The sequence below is a fragment of the Pollicipes pollicipes genome, unplaced genomic scaffold (assembly GCF_011947565.3).
Source record: "Pollicipes pollicipes isolate AB1234 unplaced genomic scaffold, Ppol_2.1 Scaffold_2555;HRSCAF=2994_pilon_pilon_pilon, whole genome shotgun sequence".
Lineage (NCBI taxonomy): Eukaryota > Metazoa > Arthropoda > Thecostraca > Pollicipedomorpha > Pollicipedidae > Pollicipes > Pollicipes pollicipes.
The window spans coordinates 46,596,543-46,620,573 of record NW_023596136.1 but is presented as its reverse complement, the minus strand read 5'-3'; the positions used below and the strand labels follow the sequence as shown (position 1 = coordinate 46,620,573).

At 53.4% G+C, this 24,031-nt stretch overlaps 1 protein-coding gene across 1 annotated transcript; it reads right to left on the bottom strand.

The window, feature by feature from the left end:
* Positions 1-4,698: 4,698 nt before the first annotated feature.
* Positions 4,699-22,386, bottom strand: LOC119103782 (peroxiredoxin-5, mitochondrial). Its single transcript, XM_037227437.1, has 5 exons — positions 22,319-22,386; positions 9,841-9,967; positions 8,703-8,837; positions 5,846-5,977; positions 4,699-5,362 (listed from the first exon to the last, which is right to left on the bottom strand). The coding sequence occupies exons 2-5, from the start codon at positions 9,961-9,963 to the stop codon at positions 5,153-5,155; spliced, it is 600 nt and encodes a 199-aa protein (XP_037083332.1). The 5' UTR covers positions 9,964-9,967; positions 22,319-22,386; the 3' UTR covers positions 4,699-5,152.
* Positions 22,387-24,031: the final 1,645 nt, after the last annotated feature.

Genomic DNA, 24,031 nt, shown 5'->3' with positions numbered 1-24,031 from the left:
GTCCGAAGTATTCGTGCGGCAGACTTGATATACAACGGGAACGCTCGAAGATGCGTGCGCTTCGGTCGAAAACATGCATGCTCGTTATAGATCGTCAAACATTTACGTCTGTTTTTCTGAAGCCGTCAGCGTGCACGCACGTCATGGGCGGCGCGGACCCCAACAATGACTCAGAGTCCATCTCGAGCCACCGCTGACTCATCGGTTAGCACCAGAGGCAGCGCACTCACGCAGTACCCGCCCATCCTCTCTCCTCCGCCCCAACCGATCAGCCGAACCCCAAGCGCGCGAGCGACGGCTCAGGTGGCGCCTCGGTCGACCCTGCCCTGTCCGAGAGCCTGGCCACGTGACCCGTCCGTCGGCTGGCTCAGGCGCCGCCGCCGCCTTCGTCGGCGACGACACCCACGCGGATCCGGCGGGTTTATTGCACCAGCGGAAGCGCCTCCGATTCGGGAGAGATCTGAAGTCGGCGGCCGCCTGCACAATGGCGCTGCCCGAGCGGGTCCAGACTCCATTTGACGGGAACGACAAAGGCGGCGGTCGTAAACGCGCGGCCGGAGCGTCGGTCGGCAGGCCGGCTGTCGCGGGGCCGGCCCGCCCCGCGAGCGTGGGGCTGGCGGCGGCTCGAGCACAGGGCAGGTCGGGCTGGGATGCGCCGGCCCTGTCATTTGCGGGATCACGTGGCCTCGTGATGAGCTGTGGTCTCGCGGCGGCATCGCGCTGTCGTGCATCCACTGCTCTGGATAAAAGTGCGGTGATAGACTGCGGTCTTTCGTGAACAAATCGCGTGCAAAGCCCGGACCAAAACTGGACGAAAATGGCGCTATCGGACCGTCGTCGTGCTGCAGCTGACACGAATCCGTTTAGCTCAGGGGACCGGCAGCTCTGTGCTGAGTCGGTGAGCCGCCAATGTTCTCCTCCCATGAACAGAGCCTCGTCTCAGCGACTTCTTCCCCTCAACCGCCCGCCCTCCACCCGCATCCCGGAATCGCAAACTTGTCACGCGGCGGCGAGAACAGGCCCCATTCGGCCGGAACGTTCTCGATAGACAGACCGACGCGCTGTGCGCGCGCATTGCTTCCGCCACAGTCGCGTCGTTAGAGAGGGCCCCACATAGCCGGCTAATCAGTCGGCACACAGCTGCTGCCCACCCGGACTTGTGCTCGGCGGTCGCAAACAAAGGGCCACGACCAATCGGCGGCGAGCACAAAGGCGCTTCTGGATGACAAACGGGCGGAATTTACACAACTGTGTCTGCTTCATTGTGCCTCGAACACAAGCTCAGATATCGGCAGTTCGATCTAGCGACTAATCAATCAGACATCCGCCCAGAATGTTTGCACCGGGCAGCTAACTAGCGTCACCGATGCGTCACTCCTTAATCGAGAACGGACGGAAAAGACACCACATCGTTTTCAGCTTGTCGCAACGCACACTCGTCGTTAGGTCAATATATCCTCGGAAGCCTTCTAATATTGCAGCGACAAGCATGTTGACAACATGCTTACGCTTACCGGAAGTGGTAGGCTGAATAACACATACGCGAAATCATTGTAAGTCAAAGATCGATGGCAGATGGTGTGTTGTCGCCTGCTGATTCAAATCAGTGACCTGCCGTGCGTAACACTGCAATGTCTGTGGCTGGGCCATGTTGGTCCAGCATGTTCAGCTCTGGCCTCTCACAGTACTGATATGATAGCATGACCGTCTTAACAATATCCTCATCTAGCATTTGTACGCTTCCTTTTCAAGAGAACGAATCAAAACAAGCTCTGCATGCATCTCAGCTAGAGCTTGAGCTCGTGACGGATAAGATACGACTTGTACCGCCTTCATATGAATTCAGCATGCATTCCTCTATCAGCGAACTGCGGGCACACTACGCTAGCCCACACCGGACTTAAGAGGAAGGCCGATAAGTGTCCGGTGCGCGTAACTAGAAGCGCAGTGATGCAATCAGCTGGTACCAAGAAGACAAGCACCTGCTCAGAAGTTCTGAACGCAACAGCACAGCTACATATCAGCTTAGGGTATGGTTCGGAGACTTGACGCTGTGGAGGTGTGTAAGCCTTCAATCATGCGGAGATCAATCATGCAGGTATGCAAGGATCATGAATCACGCAATCATCTCTCATTATGCAAGAGGGAAATTAGGACTCATGTTGGTGTGTGACCAATCAGGTTACCAATGAGCCCCGTCCACTATTTTCTCCGACGTCAATTATAAATATGTTTGTGCTAGCAAAGCGTAAATGTCAGCATTTGGGGTGAAGCGAACATGTCAAAGGACGACTGATCAATCATGGGATACGCGACGGGCGGAAGAAGTATGACATTAACAGGAGGCAGCATATTACATTGAAACAAAGTTTCTTTTTGGACTAAGGGAAGTCAACCAAGCCCAGTTTTCCGGTTAACACATAGGCCTTGTGTTACGATAGCTTTACTTGAAAATATATCCATAGCCTTAATCACTACAAGTTGAGAGTAAGACACCAGGTTCGCAGCAGCGGGCCATAGAATAATAAGGTTCCAATGTTGTGTAAGCTGTTAAGTGCATTTGAGAGGAACATTATGTATTTTGTTAACACAGTGTTGATGGCCTTATTTCTTGCAGAATAACCAAGAGAAAGGAAAGACAGATGCATTGATATTTCGCTCACTTGCCTTTATCGAAACAACAACAAAATCGTTTGATAAACCCATGCAGCCGAAGTTTCAATTCATCTATCTTTCCTTCCTCCTGATCACTTTTTGCGAGGAATTAATTAAATAGTACTGCCTTATCTATAGATTTCAATATGAACACGCGCTAGGGGGAGGGTCAATTTGACTCCCGAAGGTTTTCCAGAATGATTTCCGAACAGCGCCGGAGCCGCGCCAAATTTTGCATAGCTGTAGATAATTAAGTAGCGGGTCGTCTGGCATAAAACATTTAGATGTACCTTGTGAGGTCGCTGACTCACGGCGGGTCAAAGTCAGGCCATGGATTCGGCGAAGTCCATTTCTAGGGAATTGTTCAACCTGATCCAACAACGGAGTGTTTGGCGAAGACATACATCTCTGAGATACTTCCTTACGCAACACAACAATTCAATGAACAAATTCCATTGACCTAAAGTCAGGTATGAAAGTCAGACCAAGGTCAAACCCAAACTGTTTCATTACTATAGCGTTATTGTTTGGGGTAGTTTCTGGTGCTCATTTTGAATTTGTTGATAACAGGAACCACATTATGCATCTTCCGCAAACTTCTTAGGAACTTTATGATAGGTTACTGACTTGAAAGTGTCCAGGTCAGCATTTTTTTTTTTAAAGGGACATGCCGCCTGGCGTAATATTTGTCGCGTATTCAAATGCAAATTTCAAAGAAGTCTCGTATGATTTTGGGTACCATGATCTTATGAGGTCAAGCAAGGTCTCTGGTCGTAAGAGAGCATGCGAACTTTTGTTCAGGGCAAGTATTTATATTCTGGGGACACTGGAGACCAGCCCGGATTTTGACCCTGTTTGACCTTATTTGACGCGGAAGCTCATGACGAACCAATCTCAAACTTTGACCTAAATGAGTTCGCGTACAGGTCAATACATACTGTGCATTTGGTGTCTACCTCTCTTAGTTCCTGAGACCTCAGGGGTGGGGTTCAATTGACCTCCCACCCGAGCGAAGGGTACCCAACCACCCCCTCGGGCGCGTGCTAATCGTGCCACCACACTTTAAGTTCAGTTGAGCAACAGCTGGTGCTCGAAATGCTGTTTAGCAAACTCATTGCATCGCCTGAAAACAGAGGAATATTGCAAATTGATAGGTACTTAGGAGAGCATCTGAAAGGACCTCACCACGATGGAAGTGAATGGATCATCCACTTAACACACGGTACGTCTCCCGTCTTATCCTGAACAGCTCCAATACGTACTTTGCGATGGCGTGGCACGAAGCATTGCGCTTGCGGTTGCTCGCTCTCCATCTGCACCCTTGGTACGTCTAGTACAGAGTGCATCTGCATTTGCATTACATATATTCCGAAGCACACCGAAGTACCATAGTTGAACGGCCAACTATATGCTACCACCCGGCATCATCGAGAGCAGGCTGGAGAGCCGAATTTGGGCGAACGGTGTATGCAGCACGTGAAGACACCTACCAACCGACGTATGTACGCATCATCACCGGTGCGCACTATTTTTACCCATCTTTCTGAGACTTTTCGTTGCGATTTTGTTCGGCTCCCGCTGAATGTCTCGCGCGGTGATAACATATTTGCTTCTCGTTCCGCATCAGAAACCTCACGCAGATCTTACCGCAAAAGCCTTAGCCGTTCGTGGTTACCGCATGGACGGCAACATCAAAGTAGTGACACCTAGCGGCTAACGCGAGAACTCCAAGTAGGCTCGTTTCGACCGAGGCACCGAACCGCCTGGTAGTTACAGGCCCCGGCACGCAGATGGGAGCGGGTCGCGCGACTCAGAGCATGCCAGGCGTCGCAGTCGCCGTCGCCGGGAACGAACCTAGGCCTTCGTGCCAACAGCAGCAGCGGCCGGCCCGACAGGGATGGGCTTGAGAGAAAGCGACTACAGAATGGCTTCTTGTTTGGCGCAAAACATCTTATTGTTGCGCCAGTTATACACTGCTCTGCAGTCGCGGGACTCACGTCGACTCAGCTGGAATGTGTGCAAGCCCCAGCTTCACACAAAGCATGACTTGTCCAGTGCGTGTATTCTTCAGACGCGCTTCATAGCTAAAATACAACACAGCCACGAGCGAGAGGTGTTATACGGCGGCAATACAACGGCAAATTACTTAGGGACTAGGAACATGTAAAGCGAGACCTGGCAGAAACTCCGACCCAGACGTTATCTTCCGGATGGTGCAAACACGTTCCTTTCGATGATATACTTAATGCCACTTAGGAATCTCGTGAACCTTTCGCCGAGAACGCAAACTGCTGGACATCGCCATCCCAGAAGAAGCTCCCCAAAACTTTTCCTTCAAAAAGGCAGTCTCTGCCTGCTAACCGACACAGGGCTACACCCATCAACAGAGACACAGATGGCGGGACAGCGACAAGGTGAGGGTAACACGGCGGCGCTCTGGACTAATACCGGGCGCGGCGCCCCGGCCTCTCCCCCAGAGGCAGCTCACAGTGCTGCGCTACTTCTTCGCCAGCTTCCTGGCCATGACGTCGGCCAGCGAGCAGGAGAGGCCCTTGCCGTCCGGCTCCACCTCCAGCGAGTCGACCACGCCGTCCTTGAGCAGCATGGAGAAGCGCTTGCAGCGGATCGTGCCCAGCACGTCGGCAAGGTCAAACTCCATGCCCATGGCCGAGGTGAGCTCGCGCTTCGCGTCAGACAGGATCCGCACCTGCGTGGGAAGCGGGGTCAGCAGGGTCAGCCGCGGCGGCGGCACGCACGGGGCGTGAGGAGGAACAGCATGACGACGGTAAGGCGAGCGGTGGCGTCATTCGACGGCGCGGCCGTCGCGGCGGTGACGGGTTCGGGCTGGGGTCGGCGGCGCAGGGGCTGTGGTCACGAACACGGACCAAACGGCCGCACCGACTCACGGCGATCCCGCCGCTCCACACTGAGGTGGCACTGGACACACTGAGCCGAACACGTAGCACACGCGGGCACAAGGCGGCACACGCAGCGCACGAGGCGGCACATGGACACGCGGCACACAAAACGGCACCGCGGCACGCTGGGGCGGACCGAGCCGGGCATGACACGTGGCGCCACCCGGTGTTCCGCAGCAGCGGCCAGATGGCGCCCGCTTCGCAGTCGCGACCAGTACCCCTCCGCCGGCCCGCAGCCGCGCGCGGCTCCGCGACACGTGGCGTCCTCTCACCTTGCCCTCGGCTTTCTGCGACTGGGACCAGGCGCCGGTCACGAACGGGTCGTTGACGGCCACGCACACGATCTCGTCCACGCCGTCCGCCTTCAGGGCGTCCGCCCTCTCCACGTAGCCGGGCAAGTGGCTCTGTAACGGGGGATCAGGTCAGCAGGTTAGATCAGGTTAGGGGGAGGGGTTTCCAGCTCGGCGTGAGAGGAGGAGGGGGGGGGGGGGCGATGGCTGGGGCATGTCAGATGCCAGGCGTCGGTAGGCTATGCCATCCGGAATACGACCCTCCGCTGCGAGGGTCGGTAGACAGCCACACAACCGCCACGTGGTGGAACGCAGTAGGGAACTATGTGTTAAGATCATACGGTATATACTACGCTGGCGCAACTGAAACGAGTCCTAATGGCTGAGCACATGTTAAGGTTAAACATACTGCATTAGACCTTCCCAACAGGCATTTACAGCAACATGTCCACTCCCGTCCTATACGCCGGTACAATAAATGTCCAGAAAGCGCGCACTGTATACTGAAAGTCCGTCAACACTACTGCACCGGTCCAACCAGTCACATCGTTGCCTGAATCCCCCCTCCCCCGCTCCTTTCCTGCAGCTGCCGCTATCACGCCGGACGGTCGCGGCCGCGCCTGCAGCCGACCAGGGGCGGTGGGGACCTCCCCGCTGCAGGGGGGGGGGGGGGAGGACGGAAATGGCACAGACGCCACGTCACAGCGCTGCTGCCGGCGCCGGAGAGCGTCGCGTTCATGGACGGCGCCGGCGGCAGAACCGGCCGCAAACACGGCGCCAGACGGGCAAACAGCGGGATCGGAAGCCGCCGCCGCGCGGAGGCCGTCCGACGCCACTGCGGAAAGGGAGATCGGCACTCAAGGTCGGCTTGATGAGGCGAGTTGGCGAGGAGGCCCCCGCCAGGGATCCTTGGATGAGGAGCAGGCGGGACGCGGGCAGGACGCAGAGAGAACACGGGGGACAGGAGAGTGGCATACTTTTCTTTAGGTGAGACGAATGAAACTCGTAGAAGGGATGTGCTTAACTTTGACAGCAGAGTCGGTGACAGACAGTCAGTGTTCGCTCCATGGCAGCTAACGATTTTCGCACTCTTTTACGTCCGCTGCATGTTTGCCATATTGTATTCCCCAGGAGCGATGCATGAAAGAGTATGAGATGCCTACAACATATCCATTTGTGATTCCTGAGAAACGTGAACAATGCCTCATGTGGTGATAATTTAGAATGCTAATTGCGCCCTAAAAATATCCATCATTTAGCGGGGTCAGACGACAAAAGGAAGTGACTTGTGCAACGCCTAAGCTACTTATTCCTAACGATGCAAGCACATGTTTGCACCAAATGATCACATAAAACTCCAAACTGTCATGATAAATGCATCACAGCGCAAAGCAACACCTCAAATGATGTCCACATATTTCGCTAATGTAAGCTAATGAGCCCCATGCCAGCTCCAACAAGGTCAGTCGTTTGCAGTGAGACCTTCGAAGAAAGCCAGCGTCACATAAACAAACAAGACCCTGATAGCATCCCGGCCTCCTATGTGGGCTCACGGGAAGTGTACACCGCTGCAACGAATGGCCCTTGCTCCCAGACGACCCCAGCAGCAGCCGCTCCGGAGGTGACCTTCAATCACGTCCGCACGAGCTGGCTGCAGGATCTACGTCTCCCGATTCGCGTCCCGCCAGCCGGAATAATCGTTTCGCTGCACATGCGCCCGACGGCCGAGCTTGGGTCCGTCGGGCTTGCTCCCGTCTGGGCAGTCACCCCTTGAGGCAGACGGCCTGGGGCTCGCTCCCGTCTGGGCAGTCACCCCTGAGGCAGACGGCCTGGGGCTCGCTCCCGTCTGGGCAGTCACCCCTGAGGCAGACGGCCTGGGGCTCGCTCCCGTCTGGGCAGCTCCACCCGAGGGCAGGCGGTCTGGGGGCTCGCTCCCGTCTGGGCAGCCACACCCGAGGGCCATTAGATCGCACAGGAGCGGCTCGAGGACCGCCAGCAGAGGGCGGCACGAGACGGCGCTGACGGTGCGCGACGAACTCTGTTCTGAGCGTAGCCCGAATCAGGGTCGGCGGCGGACGGTTGGATGGTTGCATCAGGCCGGACGGTTGCATCAGGTCGCCGCCGACTCCGCCAGGGGACTCCCGCCGGAGCTGATCGGCCCAGTGCGTGGCGGCCAAGTTCCGCCGTCGGATTGCGCGAGCCGGGCAAAACCGCGGGAAAGCCTGGCCACATGAGCTCAGCCCGCGCCGGGGCGAACCGGAACCGTGACGTGACGTCCTCCCGCGCCCGCCACACTCCAACATGCCTCGCCAGCGGGATCGGCGCCGGGACCGCGCGCGCGGTGGCGAGCCCAACGGCAGCTCACCGCGCAACGGTGAAAAACTGGCCACCAGCCACAGCCGCGTTAACCGCCAGCGTAGCTGTTCTGGCTCAGCGCAGTCGGGTGATGTGTGGTCACCACTCCCGTCCCGTCCAGGCGTGGGCACGATCATTCGCGCCTCAAGCTGTTTCGCCCGTTTTGAGGAGCGAGCTGCGACGCCATGGTTAGCGCGGACTTTGCAACGGTGCTCCAGCTTCTTTTGCCGTTCAGTGCACGGATAAGCGCGGCACCCAAGTTGTAAAATACTCTAATCCTAAGCACTCAATGAAGCTACACATCTACAACATCTCTGGAGGTAAATATTCCACGACATATAATAGCATAATAACCAAAATAGAATCGATACTTATATAACCAACAGGTAACTCCCAAAGCCGACTAGTTGAGATCACCACAGCCGCGTCCGACCCTGTGCGGGGCTTCATGCCACGCTGACCCTCGCGTGTCCAGCGGACAGACCTGGGAGCAGGCGGGCGTGAAGGCGCCGGGCACTCCGAACAGGATGACCGTCTTGCCTTTGCAAAGGTCGGCCGTGTTGACGCTGTTGGCCGGCGATCCCTCGAAGAGGGTGGCCGCCGGCAGCTTGTCTCCGACCTGTCGCCCAGGCGTCGGGTCACGGCAGGGAGAGGCAGGTCACGGGTCGGGGTCACGGGGGCGTCGCTAGAGGTCACGCAAGATTGGTGAGATGTTGAAACGGTTGGGTCGGCAGGGGTCAATGGGGGACGGTGGCCGATGGCGCGCCGGATGTCGCGTCATTGATTGGAATAAGGTCAGGTCAGGTCACCTGAGTTAAGTCACGGACTTCTGAGAGTCGGAACAGATAGGAGACATTTGCCCTCGGCACGATCAACATTAAAAAGCAGCAGACAAAAATGGTAACGGCTCCTTTTATAGGAGAACCAGCCACAAATAAGTACAAAGGGCTGCTATCTGAAATTGCCAGACTCTTAACAGCCGCAAAACAAACAAAAAAGGTAGCAAAATATCGTTGGACTGCTGCAGGCATCTACTTGGGACATCACGACGCATTAACATAATTATGGACCACTTTGATATTAGCAATCTAGGGAGCGTAAATAGGATGGGGAAACGTGTGGTCATTCACAGCGTTATTAATTCGGTACAACTGCCGGATTTATGTCATCACTCAGGAACTGGACGTCTCCCTGCAAGCTAACCAATGGCTATCAAGCAGCAATAGAAGCAGATCGAATAAGCAAAATGTATTTTTGGAGACACCCTGGGAGGGAAACGTAAGTGGTGGAGGCAGGTGAAGGCGAGATGCATCGCGACTGAAAGCGGCAGATGGTTCATAGACACCGTAAGTCCAAATCACAATCCTACAACACCTACGACGCGCATATTTGGAAAACAAATGACAAGGAATCAGCAAGGAGTGCGATGGAAAAGGGTACAGTGCTCATAGACGGCGAAAAGAAGATATTCGAAGCATGCCGAACCGCAGACATGAACGAGTACGGCCACCCCAATATGCAACACGAAACACCCACACGCCCAGAGGGCAGCCCCGGCAACAGGAGGCCGCAGACACTGAACAGCGTCCCACGGCAGCCTGCCGGAGCGCGAGCGCGCTCACCTTGATCATGGCGAGCGTTGCCGAGCGGGCGAAGTGGCGCGACTGTGTCGGAGCGGCGCGGAGCGGGTACTGCGCGAGTCGACGGCCGGCCCACTGGCTCCACCTAAGGCACGGCACATGCATGGCGCTGAAATACCAGAGCAGCCGGTTGGCAACAGCGGGCGCAGGGTTGCCAGCGCCGGCGATAAATCGCCAAACTGACGGTTTTCGCACAGCCTCTTGGGCGGGATAACTCTGCTAACAATTGCCGACAAAAATATCGATAGCTGCTTTATCGAGAGCACACAACAAATCTGATATCATTAAACTGCCAAGTTTTGGGCGACAGGGGTAAAAACTGTCATGGACATCGCCGAAAATCCGTAGCTTGTGATTTGGAATATTCTCTTACGTGCATGTATAAATTGGTGTCCGTGCAATTTTTTGCGTGAAAAATCCCCTCGAATACCGTTGTGATCAGTGTACTCACTAGCTGAGTTCATTGTGTCGACACTTAATCCCACTGCCAAGTGGCCCCTGGGACCAGCCAGAATTTGTAACAAATTGTTGACGACAGTGGTAGTCGCATACCGCCAGCTGTTCCCCCTGGCCAGATTAAATCCAACATCATAGACGAAGAACAGAACCTGGAGATGATTTGCCTCGAACCAAGGCTACGTCTGCCACTCAGCATGGGCCATGATCGGCACGCTAACCAAAGGAATACCACAGTTCCTTGCCTTTTGGAGAAAATTAGGCAGGAACTGCGCTAAAAAAACTGGCAACAAAGGCCGGCACCGTCATAATCCCTCGCAGGATCGATCCGCACCCGTCTGGCGGCCGGCCTAGGTATTTAGTATATCAATACGGCTCTCTAGCTTGGATGCTGAACAGGTTCGGTAGAGCGTCGAAAGTCACCAGCCTTGGGGGAAAATGCCTTGAAAAAGTCCGAGGCCATAAGTACAGACATTTATGAAGGGCTTTCAATGACGAGCTTTCATCGTGTATTTCATCTTCATCTTTTGTTTCTAACGTTTGCTTACAAAAAGTAGCTGTCTTTCCGGGAAACTGAGCTACAAACCTCGCACGTGTCGCTCTTCGCCATCTCAGCCATAAAACAGCTTATTTTCAGCGCCAACTTGGCAATACGCTCCAATCGGAGCTGTCAGCCCCGGGCGTGCGTGCTGGAGGTGCGGAGCGCGGTGCACATCGGCGCGGGGAATGAGCCGGGCTTTCCCCAACAATGACGGGGCATGGTGACAGCATACCGGCCGGGGCATCGGCAGGGGGCAAGCTCACGCTGACTCATTGGTGACCTGTTTGTGTGTGTTGAAATAACGTATGAATGGAAAAGCTGATCGGTGGGGGATGAAGCGGACCCGCAAGGTTCGGCAACACACAAAAGGTTTTCCGTTGGTGACAGCCGAGGGTCGATGGGATTTAGGAACAAAAGTTGTCACCAACAAGTAAAAAGAAGTGTTCAGTATCTGAGCACAGTTGATGACCCGGTCAGGCTGGTGGCTGGTGCTTTCTCTCGAGGTGCTGGAAATCCCATGGGTACCCACCAGTGACCTGACCTCGAACTTTCCCACCATTTGACTTCTTCGTCAGGTACAGGCAAAATCAGGGATTCCCCGATGCAATTTAGGTATTCCCATGAATAAATCAGGAGAGAGCACAAATAATTACAAAATGTAAAGGGCACTTCACGCGAACCAAACCTAGCGGCAAGACCTAACCGTGGAGCTTTTCTCTAGGACCAGGGCCGGCTTCACGTAGTGACGCACGGGCAAAAGAACAAATTTAATCGCCGGCAAGATGCTGGGGAGCACATACCGGCTAGGGTTTTCTGCGTGCATCCCTCAGCGGACCAAATGAAATGTGTGTGTGCCAGATGTAGCGTCTCAACACTTGACGTCAAGGTTTCAGCTTCCACCGCCAGGTCATCATATGACTTCGTCCAGACACGTATGTAAGGCTACATGTGGGAAATCGGCGCACCGCAACACGTTCCCAGTGCTTTATACACGTGATGATAAAGTCTAGTAGTCTTAAAATTGTCAAGTGGCGTCATAACAGGAAACAACCCCTTGTTTGTTCCGCATCCCCAGCTCAACTACGGGCCAAACAGACATAACGCTTACACAGCGTAACGGGAGAAGGGGGTTCACTCAGCGAAGCCAGTGCGTAGCCAGGAGAGGGTTGGAAATGGCCAATATACCCCACATTATTTATTGACAGCCTACTAACCTGTGAAATAATCATACAAATATTATGGAAAATGCACCAAAGTGCACGAAACAGTCGTCCCAGTCCTTCTCTCGCGCATGCGTCATCCAAGGATCACGCCCAGAATCGTGGAAGGAGGTTGCGATGTGGTGCTAATAAGTTGCAATATGGCGCCAATTAAATCAAAACTTAAGCTAAACAGTGGGCTGCGCGCCTTTCACCAGCCATGGTGTCATGGCTTGTCAGCTGACAGCGCGCTGCAGATTCGCCGGTGGCCCGTGCTTATGGCGCGGCGGGAACGCATCCCCTCACATAACGAAACGGCATCTGAGATCCCGTCATTGTAGCATAATTCAGGAATCAAAGCAGATAAAGACTTGTTCGTTACTCCGAACAGGCGTCGCAGTTCTGTATCGCTATCAGGATAATCCCGCTGTGACAGTATCCTGAAAGGTGCGGCGTCCGTTGACGGCACCGTCACAAAGACCATGTTCACGAAGACCTGATCTTATCTTGGTCACGACACGGACCCGAGTTGGGAGCAGGGTTTGGAGTGAAGTCTAGAGCCAGTGTTAGGTTATGTTGACGTTAGGTTACGATGGTCCGGGTATGTTAGTCTGAGCGAGAGTATGACAGAGTGGGGGTAAGGCGGAGCTTGAGAGCAGCAGCAGGTCGAAGTTAGGTAGTTACAGGCTAGGTTGGGGTCCGTGGCGACGGGTCGCCTAACAAACAGGTTGGGAGATGATCCGCCGCCAGATACCAGTTCCGCTAAACCTCACAGCTCCGGCATTAGTGGCTGGGTTGGGATCCGTGGCGACGGGTCGCCTCACAAACAGGTTGGGAGATGACCCGCCGCCAGACACCAGCTCCGCTAAACCTCACAGCTCCGGCATTAGTGGCTGGGTTGGGATCCGTGGCGACGGGTCGCCTAACAAACGGGTTGGGAGATGATCCGCCGCCAGATACCAGTTCCGCTGAACCTCACAGCTCCGACATTAGTGGCTGGGTTGGGATCCATGGATGACGGGTCGCCTAACAAACAGGCTGGGAAATGATCCATCACCAGATACCAGCTCCGCTAAACCTCACAGCTCCGACACTCGACGAGCGCGTGAGCCACAGACAGCGGTGATCCGCATCTTCGGCAGAGTGGTCGAGCCTCCCCAGAGAGCAGGCACGAGTACGTCTCGTCAGTGTGACTAACCAGCACAGCATCACTTCGTCAGCTCTCCTTTAGATATAACGAATCGCGTTCGCCGGAATTTGCTGGCCGCGAAGCTTGTCTGGTCTCCTGAGCGATGCTATCGCCGATTTCGTCCCCAATGTGTTGTCATCGAGCGTTTCAAATAAATATAAACGTTGTGGCAATGCACTGTAATGGTATGTAATGTAAGGGGCAATGCAAATATACATGTAATCATGAAACCCTGAGGAACGATGCCAGAATCTTCTTCCCGGCAACACCGAGCGGTGCTTTGCTTGGCTACGGTATCAGCTTGCTCGTTTCTGGGTACTGGAGCATGACCAGGTACCCAGGCGAAAACGACACATTTATCATACTGCTCCATGATAAGCAATGTGTACAGTATTTCTTGAACGATTGTACGCTGTTGATAGGCTTGCTGTAGCGTCAACAGGGGGCTCAGTGATTCCGTAAAGATGACGAATATGGACTCGCCGCGCAGAAGCGCAAGCCGTAAAGACTCACAGATAGCGAGCAACTCTGCGATAAAAATGGAGCGATGTGTCGACAAGGTAAAACATCAGCGCCTGTTCCCAGACACCGTTCCACATCCCACACTAGCGTCCGACTCCGCGCCCGACACTCCTCCATATCCCTCACTAGCGTCTGACTTCGCGCCCGACACCCCTCCATATCCCACACTAGCGTCTGACTTCGCGCCCGACACCGCTCCACATCCCACACTAGCGTCTGACTTCGCGCCCGACAAACCGCTCATATCCCACACTAGCGTCTGACTTCGCGCCCGATACCCTTCCACATCCCACACTTGCGTCTGACTTCGCGCCCGACACCGCTCCACATCCCACACTAGCGTCTGACTTCGCGCCCGACACCGCTCCATATCCCACACTAGCGTCTGACTTCGCGCCCGACACCGCTCCATATCCCACACTAGCGTCTGACTTCGCGCCCGACACCTTCCACATCCCACACTTGCGTCTGACTTCGCGCCCGACACCCATCCACAACCCACACTTGCGTCTGACTTCACGCCCGACACCCCTCCACATCCCACACTAGCGTCTGACCACGCGCAATCGCTCTACATCGGGCGGAACGCTGGATACACCGTATAAAGGCGGGACAGACACTCGACGCAACGCCCCTCAGCACTGCATATTTCCTGGAAGAGCCACACAAATGGAAGTCACGCTCTGGTATTGCAAATTGTAATGGTGGAATGCCTTGGTTAGGGCCTGAGGCAATGCTGTTCACCGCGATATCGAGTCGCTCGAATAACTCGCTGGTGTGTATGGCAACGGACTGTGGTGTCCAGGCGTAAAAATGCTGACAAAATGTTGGCACAAAATGCCGGGGCACGTGAGATTATTGGAATTGTCAATTTTTTTCTGCGTGTTGTGCAGACAGCAGTTTCCTTTGCAGGCAAAGAGTGGGTTCACTCGTCTCCACCAACATACTACGCATAGGAATCGTACGAAACGCCCCCCCCCCCCCCCCCCGTAGCTATTCTTACTCCGGCGTGGTGCCTTTTTAAGGGACTGTGGGGACGAGTCATACACCTCACACGTACAGTCGATCTGTGATCCGAATAAACGTTTTGTAAAGCAGTAAAAGTGCTTTGACCGTCGGCCCCATAAAACATTCGAGGCAAAAACTTCAAAAATGTACGGCTTTGCAACAGCGGCCACGAGGCTGTTTGACGGCGTGTGGGCAATGAGTCATCTTGCTGCGAAACACGATCCCGATACTTCGCTTCAGACCTACCCGACACTTCTCTCCCGCACAACATAACATGTGGTCGGGGCAGCGACCTAGTTTCGAACAGAAATGAACGCATAAGTTTGGCCACAGAAAACTGAAATCACTTTGGCACGCACCATCTTCCCAGCTCTCTCATACGAATGTACAGTTTTCGTTCGGAAGTTCTGCTAGCCCGCACACTAACCCGAATGGCGACGTCGTCGTCGACAAGTGATCTCCCTGCCTGTGAAGAACGACATTCAGCATCATCATTTATCATGACAAAAATCGCAGTACTGAGGACGCTGCCTTGTGCGACGCCATTCCCTTGTGGGTATCGACTAGGCATAGTCGAGCCCATACGAGCTCGAAAAGAGCTGTGCTCCTGGAAAGTCGACAACGCACCCATGTGCCCTCTTACAGCGTATCCGTCTAGTTCAATTACATACTATGTCTCCATGTAGTGCCATAGGGTTTTCCATGTCAAATATCACAGCTAAAAGACATTTGTTGCTTTAATGCTTGACGTGTGTACGTGTGCAAAGATGCTAAAACGATGGGCATATCTACAGATGTGAATATATTTGCACAATATGAAACGCGTAATGAACGGAGCGCTGTGGTGCGTGGTGAGGCATACAGCCACAGCTACTACCTACATGTCTGTCTGTAGTGATATCGGTCTTGATGGAATGTTGTGATGCACAGGTATTGCCACATCTCCATCGGCTATGATATCCATCACTGCGTCTTTTCGGTATAAAGTATAACCTTTGAACATAGCCGGTGTCTTCCTCGCTAGCTCACTCTCTTGGATGCAGGACGCCAACAGGTTTTTTTTCTTCAAATGCAACACGCGCTGCAAGTCCAAAACATTCGCGCGGATTCCACGGACGTTCCCCTGTAGTCACGTTCAGCATGTCGCCAGAAAATATCAAACAAATATGGGCATATGATCAACAGAACCGCATGCTTAATCTAAACGTGATCGGCTGCAGAGGGCATTGGGAAGGCTAGGCACATCTCCCGCAGTCCGTGATCAGCAGGATGCCGATCGGATCTTGACCGCGCCAGACTGCAACCTCGGTAGAAACCTTCTGCTTCCGCCACCCGTGGGTGAGAGCATATTTACTGATTGGGGAAAGTGTGTTGTCTAGAGCAGCATTTTCCACATAAAAGCATACCTATAGTTATGAGTGTTTTTTTCGTTATATCTGGTACTTGCTTAAACATCTTAAAATGTGCAACATTCCCTTTAAAGCACCATACCCGATGGGGCACGTAGAAACGGACCAGAAAGGGGTAAATCTAATTTGCACTCTCTCTGCTAGCTTCATCCGTAAAAGGTAAGGATGACGGCGTTCGAGTGCGCCAGCTCCCCACCTTGCCATGCCTTCGACGAATTCACCCTTGCTCAACTCCTTTAGATCCTAGCAGCTGATGACACTTAACACTGACTTTCCGGGGATGCGATTTGGCCCCGATCAGCACTGACTGTATGCCCCATCCTCTGCGAACTCGGAAACGAAGTTCCTTGGCACTAAGCATATTCCTAATCTCCTCGTCCTTCGTGAATTGAACTTCCAAACCTCCGTCTCCGTACCTTAACACGTTCTTGGGATGGCATAACTTAGAGTCCGCTCAACCTCGAAGGGATTAAGTTTCAACGGCAGAGATCTTCCGTCACTGTCAACCATCAATGGCCGAATGATCGCGTAGTTAGCCAATCGTTCGGGTAGCTGTTATGACTGCCCCCAGAATTGGGAGCGCTGCCAAGGCCGTCACGTTCAAGTTTGGGTCCAGCGGGCGGAGCAGTTACGGTCTACGCTTCACTGGGAATGACAATATGGTGGTCGGACTGTTTGTGTCATCATTCCCGTGGCCTGCACCAGAATACACTGGCGGGCGAGGGAAGCATCCGACCCCACTGCGGCCGGTCCGAACCATGCGGTGCGCCTGTGGCGATAGGGCCTTCGCGGAAATCCCGAGCTGTGAACGAGCGTAGTTCGGGAGTTGCGGAGGACGTGACGAAATCGCGGGGCAGGAAGCTCTGTCTTGTACTAAACTGCTTGCTATGTCTTGATTGTGTAAACTCGGGGAGATCGAGAACGCATTTGATCTAAATAACAATATCGTGCAGCGCGTTTCTGCTGCAAGCGTCTGGGCGCGCCTTTGCGACCAACTGGCGGAGGCGGGCAGACCGGCCGCCGCGTTCAGTGGTCACCAAGATATCAGTCTACTAATACCGTTGACAGTGCGCGTATATCACACTGGTGACATCGAGTGGGGCGCGCCAAATGGAGTCGAGGGAGAAACTGGCGCGGGATGATGGAGAAAATCTGGAACGCTTGCTGCGACGGCTGGATGCCTTTCGGCTGGTGGTGGGGACAAGAAGATGACAGCGGGGAAGGCGCTTTCTGACCTCGGTACGCGGATTGCGGTGACGGATGCGCTGTCAGAAGAGGACACAAGGGATGTTCGGTGCCTGAAGTCAGCGCTGCGTCGGGGGTTCGGTCCGTCCCATAGCTGGCACCGCGACCGGTTCAATCAGTGACGTAAGCAACGCTCCGAGACATGTGGTATGTTTCTTTCCCATCTGGTATCTTCGTTTCGTGGTGTTTCCTGGTTCGGGCCCTGACACGTCTGTTGGAGCCACTCTCCTGAGTGGTCCCTTCTTGGATTGCATCTCGTCCGATATGGCGGCGCATTTACGCCTGTTGTATCCCAGCATTAACGCTGATTACATGCCAATGCATTCAAAACAAGGTGAAGAGGCTGCCCATCTCTCGCCAGCTCAAGTCAGTCAAATTCGGCATGGGCCTGCGGTAGCGAGGGGAGCAGTAGATTAGCTCCGACACGAGGTAGCCGAGCTCTCTCGTGCCCTGTTTGGAATCCGTGCGGCAGGTCGCCTGGCGCCATCGCGGGGACGGTGTGACGTCATTCGAAGTCGGGCGGGTCAGCAAAGGCCGCGTTCCCCATTACCAACAGCCGTCCGCAAGTTGCAACCTATGACGTCTAAGGTAAGTGCGTCGCAGCAGTAACTGCGGCTTAGAGGATGGTCGTTAATATATGACGTAGGTACTTGTGACGTCATAGGCAGCAATTCAAGCAGGTACTTTGCCCATGGGGGACACAGCCCTGGGATCGGCTCAGTGGAGCGACCCCCACGTGACCCAGCCAAGGTAAAATGGGTGAGCGGACCACAGGAGTGTGCCCGGGGGGTGGGGGCAGCAGTACAGTAAGGACGGGCCGGCCAGGCCGGTTTCCGGGACAGCAAATAAGATGCTGGGCATGTAGTTTTTCTGACCACCCGCAGATGACGTGAACTCAGACTCCATGGGGTCACGGCCACGGTCGACCGGCCCCGCCGCCTGCTGACGTTCTCGTAATTTGAGGCACACTCAATATGACTGTCTTAAGGGTTTAAACCGAGGAAGGTTTCTACCGCGGGACCGGTGGTAACCAGACCCGAGGCCAAAGGTCCACACAACTCGCAGGTTCACTCGGTTCACGTGAGTGGTGGCATTGCGGGACTGAATAGCACGTGATTGGTTGATACCAAAACAATGGTCACCTGTGTGCCGGCATCTCTTCCGGGGATTAGCTCCTTACCTCACTCCAGCGGCTGTACACCCAATCGCAGTCAATTGCACGACATTGATATGCCATTGAATGGTTCAGGAAGCATTTTAATTTGTTCGGCAGCAATAGCTGACGTTCAGGTACTGGCGATGGAGAACTTATCCGCTCCAGCCGTCTTGAGAAATTATGTCCTGGCGTTGTTTTAATCCGTCCAACCTGGCTACAACGAAAGGTGATTTAAACCGGAGTTTTGCGCGTACCTCCGGAGGAGCGGGTACATGAGACTCCAATGCAGCCAGTTTTCGTGCTTCCTACATATGATTTCAGTCTGTGAAATGAAACCATTTTCTGAAAGGACTATGTACGAACTTGGTCTCTGGGTCGATTTCCCGAGAAATAATATTTGTTCCGGATCCTCGAGAAATATAACTTTACGAAATTTTCGTTAGACCTTGACTGGCTCGGCCTGGTGCTCGTAACTACATTCCAATGTATTTTTATCAAGCCAGTTCTTGGCAGGGCTGAAGTCATGAGAAAGGCTCCAGTGAGTGGGAGGGGGGGGGGGGGGGGGACAAGCCTTAACGGGTCTGACCGGTAAACGTCGATTTGGCTGAAGCGGAAGTCAGTGAGTTCAGTCGCACGAAGCTCAAGTCTCTTGGACGGATATCGGGAGATGTTCGTGAATTCTGACGCCGAGCTTCGTCTAACACGCGTCGCCTATCTCGGCGTCAACACCGGCGGGTCGCCACCTGCTGTAGCGAGGCCTAGAAAAGTCCCATATCATTTGAGACCAGACGTGCGGAGGCAAATCGCCGACATGGAGGCCCGTGAAATGCGGAATGCTCAGGACCAGGACGAGGCGCCCAAAGCACTGAGCATGGAGGGACGCCTTAACAGGGCGCAAAGTCCACACAACCATTGGCGGCGACAGTGTTGTTTTGAACCGGCCATTGAACAGGGAAGCGGTCTGGTAGTCTTTGTCAAAGCAAGTATGGAGCATACCAACTGGTTCCAAAAGGTCTCACTTGATGTGTTTTGAGCCTCGAACTTGACGAGTTTGGCGATTTCGGCGCTGAAACAACCTGCCACCTGCTGAAGCAGACTGGATATATTTGGTAAGAAACAAAGCAGGATGTCAGGAACTACTAGAGCAGCTGTTGGCACGTTTAAACAGCACGCAGCGCCGTTTCACGGACCTGTTGAAAATGACAACGCAGCCCGCAGCTCCTAAAGGAAGTGTTCCACATTTGTATACGGCTTTGAACTGAGATGGCCATTCTCAAGATCGTTCCGGCAGTTCACAGCCATACTCTTTTTTAGACCTAAGCCCTCTTGTTTCTAACCTTGACGCCCGCCAATTTATGAAGACTATCCCATGAACGCTATTTCAAGGTCACACATACAAGCAGCTTCTGGAATGTTGCCTCCTCATTGGGAATGTGGTGCTCTATGTCGAGACATAAAGCTTCGTCAAATTGTTCGTGTCTGACGTACTGAACGCATTTCACCAGTTGAGAGCCAACTGGAAATCCTTGATGCCAGAAATCGTGAACCGTGAAAAAGTTTGGAACACAAATTACGTTCTGTGCTACACAGTATTAGGGATCTGGGCATTGGAAGTACTTATGACGGGAAGGAAACTGGAATTTAAATAACTTAATAAATAGAACTGTACTGGGCTAAGTGAATGCAATCAAACAAAATCTAAAGCCACGGATGCATAAAGAAAACTACGAGGAAGAGCCAAAACACTTAAACATAATGATGTTTGGGTTCTGCAAACATGCACCAATTAGCACACATCACTTGATAAGTTGAAGTGCTGCTTGTGTGTTAGCCAGTCTGCTATGGTGGCATTTTCGCACAGCCAGTGTGGCATGTGACTCTTCCATCATACAGACTTTCTACGATACAATCAAACGATAACATATTAAGGAGAATATTTACTAAGTAGTGAAATTGTGTTGTCTACAGCAGTATTGCACTTCAAAGCCTTGCAATAGTTAATAGTGATACCAATAGTTACAAGTGAGCTTATCTCATGTCTGGTGGTTGCCAAACAGAAGGCAGCCACATCTGAGACAGCCAGGGTGACAGGAACCAGGGGACATAGGTAGATGAGATGTTGACATAATGAAATGAAAACACTGCCCACATGGACATGGAATCCCAGAATGTGGAACACAGGAAATGACTCAGAGTTTGAAAATGACAAGTGACCTCTGGAAGCAGGCCCGACCGGCTGCCGTGGTCAGAGGTCACAAAGTCCACTTACCCCCTCCCCTCCCCCCAATCACCAGGTGACCCTAGAAAACACTAGGCATCTGCTCCAAGTGATGCAGAAGTGGGAGGTTTGCTGCTGGAATACTGGAGCATTGCCCACACAATACCTTAAGGATGGACATTGTGACATTCCTTTCATTTTAATCAGCCCAGCACCTCACAGTTCTAAAAGGCACCTTTTCAAACTCGGCAAATGCCAGGCACTACAAAGTTCTGATTTTGCTCTTTTACTTGAGCTGTGCTGCTGTGGCCTGAATGAGCATCATACTTCTGCAAGTCCCAGATACGTTTACTTTACATTCAAGGATTGTACATCCATGTCCCACCATGCCCATGCAATTGCAAGCACACACCATTTCCAAAAGAGACATGGAGTAGACCAGAGATCTCTGACTATGATCTAGACTATCCCCAGCCAACTTGCAAGCACAAAATGTGCCAGGTGGCTGTGGGCCAGTATGCAAACTGTGGCAAGGACTTCAAAACCATGCTTGGGGCAGCTTCATTCATTCATTCTTGACAAACTTAATCCCAGAAATTCATCCAATGAGAGTTCTGTGCAAATATCCAATAAAACACGTGAGAGCTCTGGGCAAGCACCCAAAAACCACAAACACAAAGGTGCATTACTTGTGAAATAAGTGTATTTCTGGTTTACCACTAGCTGCATACAACACCCATAAAATTTCAGAAATACAAGTGATTATATCTTTTCCAGCACATCAGTATTAGCCATGGACAGTATGAGTATGGCAGGATGCAAATTGAACTTTGAACACAATGCCTCCTGGGATGTCACTGATTATGTAACCAATATTGATTCAATTACTCACTTTTTCAGATGCATAAGACTTAAGACTGAAGCCTTGCAATAGGGAGCAGCCCTCCACTCTGATTCAAGCTGATGTTACTTTCATACCAAAAGTACTACCCATTTTAGTGCTGTATCAAACTTATTCAACAATCTTGCAGCAACAAATCAGACACACAAGGATGATCCCAACTTTCCTAATATTAACCATGGCATGCTGTTCAGCATGAGATGTTAACTGCATCATCCAGATTCAGGGCTAGGGATTAGTGTTGATTCCTAAAAAACAAAACATTTTGCAAATATCATAGTTCCATTAGTGCCAGGTGTTAAGGTTAATAAGATGCCTGAATCCCTAATGGTCACATGTTAACCAATGCACTATCTTTTGCATGCCCCTCCCACACACAAATCTACACACGCTTAGTTTACATTCCCAATGATAAGCTCAACGGACGAGTTCCATTAACAACAAACTTCAGAGCTCTTCACAGCGCAGAAGTGAGATTCATGACGCAAGGGGTATGACCCGGCCAACTGCCATAGTGTCAAAGCCGGTGTTCCAGCGATGCCTCCGTTTTATCAACCACAGGCACCTCCGGCTAAGAAAACGGTCATGCGGAGAAATATTAATCACGACCACCCACCTTCACGGCCGGTCTTCCCCTCCACACAGCCCCGGGTTCTCGGCGCACGCGTACGAGGGTGCGCGCGAAAAAGACGCAGACGCAGACACCCATTTTCCCCTATGACGTCACAGGCATGCGAAGCTGTCCTCGCTAAGCGCCGTTTGAATCAAAACCCGAAATAGACCAACAGGCTATGAACTCGTCAATGCCTACACGGAGGACGAAATAAAACCCGCAATTTTAGGGTAGCCACATCGATTTATTACCCGGCAAAGTGGGCAATGGCTACATACTGCGGATGACACCGAAGAAGCACATGTTTCCGAAAAATGCTCCTCTTTGAACACCATTTATCACCGGGGTGGTGATCGGAAGCACACTTGCAACGCTAAGTCAGGATATATCTTGCAGAGAAGGAAAATGAGATGACATTACAATGTGACAATCCCTGCTTTTATTTCTATCTACAAAATATAATGACACACAGCTTTCAACATAAACAAAACTTCACAAATAGCACAGCCTGGCGTCACTGGTGACGTCACCAGTACCTCCGTCTCCTGGCATCACTAGCCATGTTTCCTCAGCAACGGCGTATGTACTGACGGCCTCCAAACCGAAATTGGCAATGCTCTGGCGTCCGCTGACTTTACGATTCACGTCTATTGTCGCACTGGCGTTGGCACCTGGCATCAACGCTGACGCCACCCGTCATCGCCGGTTACAACTTACGACACTAGTACTGATACGCCGGCGTCATTCGCGACAGCATGGCATCATTGGTAACCACCCACATCAGCGATCTTCCACGTGCTGCCGTCACGTGCGCCATGTGACGACCTCGCTGACAACAATATCATCAATACTATCTCTCACTTCTCCACGCACAACAGACATCGATGATCACGTCGCAACTGACACAATTCGCCGCCGGTCCTGGCTCTGACGCCGCATCCGTTCAGTGGCGACGTCGGTAGTTTCGGCGCCTGAAGTCGCGCCGGTTCAGCCGGCTGAAGTTGTCCTTGGTGTTGCCGTTGGTGAGGGGGGCGCCGGCGGCCTCCTCCTCAGGCGCCGGCGGTGGCGAGCGCTCCTCATGCGGCGGCGCGCGCAGCCGGCGCAGCTTCTGGCGCACGCGGCGGCGGCGCGCCGGCGCGTCCTCGGCCGTGCTGGAGCCGGAGGAGGGCGACGAGGGCGGCAGCGGCCGCGGCCCGCCCGAAGAGGAGGCCGAGCTCTGCAGACCGCTGCCGGACGGCCGGTCGCCGGGTGGCGTGGCTGAGGCCAGCCGGCCCGGCCGACGTCGCGGCGCCGCCGGCGCTCCGTCTGAGTCGTCCGAGGAGGCGGCGGCCGGCGGCGCGCGCGCCGTGTAACGCGACGACACCTCGGCGCCACCCAACGGCAGCCAGACGTACCTGACGGCAGCGGCGGCGCGTGAGAGCGTCCCCAGGTGCGGACCAGGTGGGCACGGTGGGCACGCCACGTCGGGCGCATGACCCGCATCTCAGTCATCAGGGAAGCGCCCTAAGCGTCGTCGCGAAGAGCGCCCCGAGCTTGTTGAGAAAGTGTATGCTTCGACGACGGCCGGTGGCAAAGCACTTCAGCTCACAGTGGTACCAAGCAAAACGTTTGAAATACATCATGGGGTGTAAATTTATGAAAGCAAAGCATTAGTGTATTGAGACAAATATTTCGCCAAGGCTCACACCGGTGTCCACCCACTCCGACCAGCTGTGC

Bases quoted from the DNA above. Each gene is read 5' to 3' on its own strand.
- LOC119103782 (XM_037227437.1), bottom strand. From the start codon at position 9,963: ATGCATGTGCCGTGCCTTAGGTGGAGCCAGTGGGCCGGCCGTCGACTC. The intron at 8,838-9,840 runs GTGAGCGCGCTC...CCTGGGCGACAG, and splicing joins CAACGCTCGCCATGATCAAG to GTCGGAGACAAGCTGCCGGC. The intron at 5,363-5,845 runs GTGAGAGGACGC...CTTCCCACGCAG, and splicing joins CGCAGAAAGCCGAGGGCAAG to GTGCGGATCCTGTCTGACGC.